Below are 7723 nucleotides of genomic sequence, written 5' to 3'. Positions count from 1 at the left end.
CAATAAATATATGCACAATGAATCTTTCACAGTGTCTACACTTCGTGTGTTAAAATGAGAGGATTCGTGAGCACGCAATTTCAGCACTGCGGTGAGTAGATTCTAACTTAATCACCTCTGATTGGCCATTGCGTTCCAGAAATCAACAGCTGAGTCTGTGATTGGCTACATTGCGCAACCCTTTAAACACATGTTATAAATAGAAACTATGCCTAGCTTGCGTATGTCAATCATTTTAATGTTAATATTAGTTTTTTTTTTTTTGCTTTTGTACAACAGATAAATAACAATTTATATGTTTTAGACACTTTGTTTAGATAATTTCTATTTTGCGGGAGTCCCGCAAATCATTTTATTCTCCCGCATCCCGCACACACGAGTCTCTTCCCACCCGCGCACCCGCACTCGCCCATCAAGAGTTGTCCCGCGCCGCACCCTGTTGCGTTGGGTCCCGCGGTACTCCCGCGGGAGTGCAGGTCTCTACCGTAAGTCATACATCTATTTAATTTATTTACTTTAAAACACATGGGGTCATTACTCTTTAATGTGAGCCTGATGGTCAGAAAAGTTTTATGTTAAAAAATTGTTGTTGTGATTATTTATTAGAAGCACCAAAGGTGCGATGGCACCTATTGTATCTGTTGGCGTTCTTCTTATTATTCTTCCGCTCTGAATGTCTATGGCAGCCCATAGCACCACTGTGGAAAAGTTATGAAATTTGGGACACCGATAGAGGACAGTCTGATATGTCACCATAGCAAATTTGGAATCTCTATCTCAATCCCTCTAGTGCCACCAACTGTCCAAAGTTGCACTTATGTTTATGCTAATAACTTTTGAACCGTAAAGTTTAGACTGAAAATTATTTTTTCCTCTGATTCCTTGGCTCATGCCGAGTCAAATGGAAACAAAAATAAAAAATTATATTGTTCAAAATTTTTAATTTTTTAATAGTTTGAAAAACCTACTTTCGAGCTCGTCCTAGACAGTTTGTCTGATTTTCACCAAAATAGTCTCAGATCATCTTCAGACCATGCTGGCAAAAAGTTATGGAATTCAAGTTTAGTCAAACCATTCTCAAATAACACGCAAACAAATTTGACAAAGAGCACGCAAAAATGGATGTTTGGTGTATTGAGACCAAACTTGGTGTGTGTTATGGCCTGAGGCTACCTGCACAGTTTCTGCTCAGCTCCACCTAGTAGTCAGGAGATATAAAAAATGGCTATTTTTGTTTTTAACTTCTGAATAGTTTGAACAAAAATCACAAAACTCTTTAGATTCAGTGCAGCATGCCGAGTCGAACCATACCCAATTTTCCCATGTCGGCCATTTTGGGCATCGGCCATTTTGAATTTTGTTGTGAAATGCTATTTTTACGAACTAATTTTACGAACGCATTGGCATATCGTTTCGAAACTCGGTATGTGTCTTTGGTACCTTGTCCTGACGGTACTAGAAAACATATGAAGCATTGCCACCTTGTGGTCAAAAGTTATAATGAAATTTCCAAAAATGCTAATAGCTTTTGAGCATATGAAACTGGTCTCAATATATTCTTTGGGTCATGCCGAGAACATACCAATTTTGCCATAATCAGCTGAACTTCCTGTCCGACATTTTGATTTATGTTGAAAAAATCATCTTCAGACTGTGCTGTGAAAAATTTAAGGGGGTCTGAATACTTTCCGTACCCACTGTATGTATGATTTTTCAGCCATTTTGACCACAATCATCTTAAAATGGCTTCAATTACTCATTGCTACAGTTGGTCTGATGCTTGTTGTCTTGCTTGCTTCTGTAGTGCTTGGCCCCTTAATTGCTGCTTGCAGCTATATTTATTATTATTATTATTTGTATTTTTAGTCTTGTTCTTTTTTGTTGGGTGATTGTGTCCACTCAGTCCATGCATTTGCCCTGAGGGTTGCTCTGCCTGAGTGATCTTTAAGGGCCGGTGAGAGAGAGAATAGCACGCGCTCTCCCTGATCACTACGCTTACGTAACATTCTCTTCATGTGAGAGAATGAACCCAAAGGCTCTTAAGCACATTTTAAACTAGCTGAATATTCAGTAGCCTTAACCACTGATCTGCTATGTGTACATTCACCAGTTTACTATAAGAGGTGAAGTTTTTACCACTAAACAGTCTCTAAGCGGTACTGTGTTGTAACCATGTTTTTTTTTTTTCATATTTCTGAACGAGAGAAGAACGAGTGCATTGTATCTCTTTCCAAGAACCCAAAATGTCAAAACCTTGAAATGCTGAATAGCATTAATTAGTGGTGCCTGCCAAGGCATGCATCACTATTGCTGTTGCTCATGCTTGAGGTTAGGGGTTTGTTCAAATCCCCAAACCTAAGCATGAAACCTTGTCACGTAACTCTTAACACTGTTTATGCTGTGGACATGGAGTTCTCAAATGATGCAGCTTGTTTTAGTGTGCCTCTCTGTGACTTAACATTTTTACCTGTCTATGATAAAACAAGTAATGTAAAATGTGATAATGGAAACATTTTTGTTTAATCATTTAGTAGATAAACTACCATTCAAAAGTTTATTCAGCAAGGACGCATTAAATTGATCATTCAATTGATCAAAAGTGACCGTAAAGACTGTAAACATTTATAATGTTACAAACGATTTCTATTTCAAATAAATACTGTTCTTTTGAAGCTTCTATTCATCAAAGAATCCTGAAAAAAAATTGTAGCACTGTTTCCACAAAAATATGAAGCAGCACAACTGTTTTCAAGATCACACACTTGCTGTCAAATAGCAGATTGCTAGCAACCACTCAAAATACTTCAGCATAATGTATGTGTTTGATAATTAATATTACTAATTAACATCAGTCATCATATGTGGAATTGTTGTGATTATAAGCTGAAGTAAATGTTTGGTTAATGTTCATTAGAAAAATAAACATTTGAAACCACAACTTTTACAAACAAAATAAAGCTTTTACCAGGTCTGAATGAGTACAATGATGTGTGTGTTTATACAGGGGCACAGCAGCAACAGCAGTTCCATTGGAAAGATTGAGCCCATTTCTCCTGTGAGCCCAGTGCCCATGGAGCCCGACCTGGACTTGGTTCCCTCTCGCCTCTCCAAAGAGGAGCTAATCCAGAACATGGACCGTGTGGATCGGGAGATCACCATGGTGGAGCAGCAGATCTGTAAACTGCGTAAAAAACAGGTAACCTTCACCACATTTTGCCTATTTATTTTGAGCCCTAGCATAAAGGATCCTAGAATGCATTTTTGTTTTATTTCAGGAAAAGTTGGCCTTCTAAAATAAGCACCAGGACAGTTTGCAAAGCTTTTTATTTAGGTGAAGGCAGGGATTTCTTTCTAAGTGCAACTTTTAGAGCTGCAATAAGTAGATGCTTTTCATCCACAGTGCAGTTAGTGTTATGTAATCTGGACACTCTAGTGTAGCAGCAATAGTAGATGAGTGTGTGCGGAGTGGAGTTGTGATGATTGTGTGGTTATTGCCTCAGCAGGCCACACAGCTACAAACACACTTCCTGTCTTTCCTCTCGGTCTCCTTCCTTCTCTCGGTTTCCTCTCCCTCTCTTTTTTTTCTTGCCAGTGCCATTACTCAGTGGTCTACTTCAAGTGTTAATGCAGCACTATAATTTTAGGTCTCTTATTTCAGTGGAATAATTGCATCAAGTATATTCGCCTATTTTATGTCTTTTAATTTGCACAATAGTAACTATGTATTACAAGGATATTTTTTAAAGGTTTAAAGAATTAGAATGTATTCTCAGATATTTCTAGTCATGCTTATTGCAGAAAATATATAAGCAGACCATGTCTTCTTGTAAAACAGACCCCCTAGTTCACTTGAGGTTTTGGACCGTGTCCAAACCGCTGCTCAATAAATCAAAGCCACCTGTGCTCCATGGGCTAGTCCATTGAGGGAGTAATGGAGGATTGGAGAGGGAGTGAAACGGCTTTGAGTCTGAGTGGTTGTATAAGTACAGTCACGCTACCAAGAAAAATGAACCTCTCCTCATCTGCCCTTCAACCCCATACTGTTTTCTTCTGAAAGATTTGGCATCTATTTTCAGTGAGGTAACAGACCCCGTCCATCGCTCTCCTCTCCCCTTAGGTTTCCTCTAAGCATTAAAACATCTGGTGCAATTAAATGGTACGGTAAACTTTTAACGTAAAGCGAGGGAGGGATGGAGAGAAGAGAGAAGAAGTGAGAATATCAGGTTACTGTGTGTTTGACTGTCTGCGAGGGCGGTGGGATGGCTCGTTTATTTTCTTTAACTCAGGACACACACAGTCTTGATCCTGCACTAGAGCTGATCCATATGAGTTTGGACTTATGTTTGCAAGACGGAGGCCCCTTTCAGCATTTTATTGGAGCCAGGGCCTCTGCGTTCTGTGCGCATCTGTGTATAAGCTGTGAAATTATTGTTGATCATCAATCTTTGACTATTAAGTTGTCTCGCTGACTCTCTTTGCTAAAGCATTAGTGCTCCTCAGCCAATCAGAGCTTGTCTGATATTAGCAGTGCTTCTGATGTGGGGATAGTGTTAATATTAGCTCACGTAATATTGCATTCTTGTTGTGTCTGGCTGCTTATTCTAGCAGGGTTGCATTAGTCCTCTTTCATCAGTAAAAATAAGAGTTTCAATATAGTTCTTATTTTTATGTTTTAACCTTTGTCACTGTTGATTTATAGCAGTCAGGATTGTTAGGAAGGTCTTTCATGCTCTGTATTTTTTTTTAGCAACAACTGGAGGAAGAAGCTGCAAAACCCCAGGAGCCAGAGCGCACCATCTCACCTCCACCCAGTGAAGCCAAACACCGCAGCCTTGTCCAGATCATCTATGATGAAAACAGAGTGAGAACAAAAAACACTAGGGATTCACGATATTGGATTTTTGCCGATATCCGATATGCCGATTAGTGGTCGATCGATATTGTTTTTTTGACAGTCGATGCCGATGCCGATATCTTGGAAAGCAGGGTGACCGATGGCCGATATAAAGCCGATATAATTTTATTTATTTTAATTAATATTTAAGAAATTTTAAATAATTTGAAAATGGATTAAAAAATAAATGTGTAAAATAAACATACTTGTACTTTAAATGACAAAGTATTTTTCACAAATAAATAAATAATTAATAAAAATATAATTAAAAAGGAAGTAAACACTGAAACCAACAGGGCATTCTTTATTTATTTTTTCAAATAAAGCCAAGGTAACACTCATTTTACATACAGCACACAGTGAAAATGACATGAATATGACATTGGGCAAAAGCATGAAGCGCAGCATAATTTGAAATCATGAGTTTAAAGTTAGTCGATCGCGCGTCTCCAGTGAAGGAGAACTTTCCTCCTGTCCGTATTCAATTCGCACTAGTGCTGTGTTCAAAATATCGATACGACATTGTATCGTCACAGAGATTTGACGATACGAGTATCGATACAGCTGGCCCTGTATCGATATTGTGGCACGTGTGCAGCAGTGGACTTAATTTGTTTAAAATTTTACAACGTTTAAAATTGAGTAGAAAAGTGCGAGGTTTCTAAAAAAGAATGAATAGAACATATATAAAACGAGTATGTATTATAATGTTTGCCTTTCTATTAATAATAATATAAAAGCAATCGTTATAATACTTTTTTGTATACATTTTAATTCCTTTGTTTAACAGTTCTTTCTGATTATTAGACAGATTTCTGTCCGTATTAGAACTGTCAACGACGACAGCGAACAAGGAGAATGTGAACACTGTGTGCGCAGGCGCTGCCGTTCTCAGCGCCGTCAAAATAAAAGTCCCGCCTCGAACGCATCGGCCAAACAGAAAAACTTATCGGCCAATGCCGATATTTGAAAAATGGCAAATATCGGCCGATATATCGGACGACCACTAATGCGGATAATTTTCAACTCATTTTGGCCGATAACGATATATAATTATTTTTCATTTTGGTTCGTTTTTAAAGTGCCCCTGTTATGGATTTGTGAAAATTACCTTTCATGCAGTGTGTAACACAGCTCTAAGTGAATGAAAACATACTGCAAAGTTTTAAATCTAAAAGTGCACAGTGTATAAAGTTATTGTCTCTCAAAAGAAAGAGTCGACTCTGGTATGATTGGTCAATTGCTATGATTGGAATTCGTTTTAAAAACGACTCGTTTCAATTATTCAATCACCGCAGATTAGCGTCACGTAAAGAAGGGGTTTGGAAAAATGGATTGTTGAGCGAATCGTTTGGGAGTCGTTGAGCAAGTAAGGTAAAAATAAATGCATATTATAATCAGAATCAGAATGAGCTTTATTGCCAGGTATGTTTACACATACGAGGAATTTGTTTTCGTGACAGAAGCTTCCACAGTGTAACAGAATGACAGTGACAGAACAAAAAAACACAGATAATAAAAAATAAAAATAAATAAAAAATAGAACAAGTAAAATAAGGAATAAAAAATATACAAATCGACAATTGTATGTACAGGTATATAACAATAGACAGTTGTATGTACAGGTATATCATGTGCAAATTGAAATGTAGACTGAGTATGTGTGTTAGATAAATAAGTGTATGAGTGAATAAATAGTGTGTGTTATTGCCACAGTTATTGTCAAGTGTTAATGAGATGGATGGCCTGAGGGAAGAAACTGTTCCTGTGTCTGGACGTTCTGGTGCTCAGAGCTCTGTAGCGTCGACCAGATGGCAACAGTTCAAAGAGGGAGTGTGCTGGATGTGAGGGGTCCAGAGTGATTTTGCCAGCCCTTTTGCTCACTCTGGATAAGTACAGTTCTTGGAGAGAAGGGAGGGTTGTAATGTGGGGGCGTGTTTAAACGAGGCGTTTTAGGAGGGCGTGGACAAGTCTTATCTTTTATAAAGAATATCTCTTTGGATTTGAGACTTTAGTCTTTGCAACTTTAGGGATCTTATCTATGCACGAACAGCTTGTAACACTCCAAAGAGAAAATAAAATTAGAAATTGCATCATATGACCCCTTTAATCAGAAACATCTAAATCTAAATAATCTTTAACACTAATCTAAATATTATTTGTGTATTTTGCTTTCATTTTATTAGAAGTAGGCCAACAGCGCCCCCTACGGAATTAAAACTCCTTACTGAGCGGGCGTTGGGACCCAGGGAAGGCTGCCGCTGCTGCCTCTGCATGTGCTAATACTGTTTACTCTATCACACACCTAATGCATCATTCTGTACGTGCATTCTCAGTTTAAATGCAGCATCCAAAACAGTGAATTCACCATTCAATTCAGGCAAAACTGCTTCAAGAATGAGCCACACTGCTGATGTGATCTAATCTCACTGTTGACGTGAGCTAATCGCTAGCACACCCTGAGCACATGTGAGTTAATGTATTCCTCTTATCGGCAAGACATATCGGCATAATTTTTCATATCGGGCCGATGCCGATATTTACATTTAAAGCCATTATCGGCCGATACCGATATTGGTCCGATAATATCGTGCATCCCTATCAAAGAGGATGTTTAATATGTCATGAGATTCTTTCCAAAGTCTCTGACTTAATTTCACTATCTTTACAGTAAGTATAAACAGGATGATGCAAAGATGTTACGACTGCTTTATATTATACAGATATGTTGAGGATTTTAGGGTACTCAAAATCAAAATCTTTTAATTTATTTAAAGGTCACATATCGTACACCTTTCTGGAGTTTTATTTTAGGTTTTGATGTCCTTA

At 38.0% G+C, this 7723-nt stretch overlaps 1 protein-coding gene across 2 annotated transcripts in view; it reads left to right on the top strand.

Moving 5' to 3' along the window:
• LOC107753125 (nuclear receptor corepressor 2-like) overlaps window positions 1–7723 on the top strand; it is a 151900-nt gene that overhangs the window by 81611 nt on the left and 62566 nt on the right. For both annotated transcript variants that reach the window (XM_016569249.1, XM_016569248.1), the window contains exons 6-7: window positions 3005–3196; window positions 4748–4861. In XM_016569249.1, coding sequence (XP_016424735.1) covers window positions 3005–3196; window positions 4748–4861 — 306 coding nt within the window. The remainder of the gene's footprint in view (window positions 1–3004; window positions 3197–4747; window positions 4862–7723) is intronic.

The sequence above is a fragment of the Sinocyclocheilus rhinocerous genome, unplaced genomic scaffold (assembly GCF_001515625.1).
Source record: "Sinocyclocheilus rhinocerous isolate Xijiao unplaced genomic scaffold, SAMN03320098_v1.1 scaffold20, whole genome shotgun sequence".
In the NCBI taxonomy this organism is placed as follows: domain Eukaryota; kingdom Metazoa; phylum Chordata; class Actinopteri; order Cypriniformes; family Cyprinidae; genus Sinocyclocheilus; species Sinocyclocheilus rhinocerous.
This window is presented reverse-complemented; position numbering and strand designations above follow the sequence as displayed.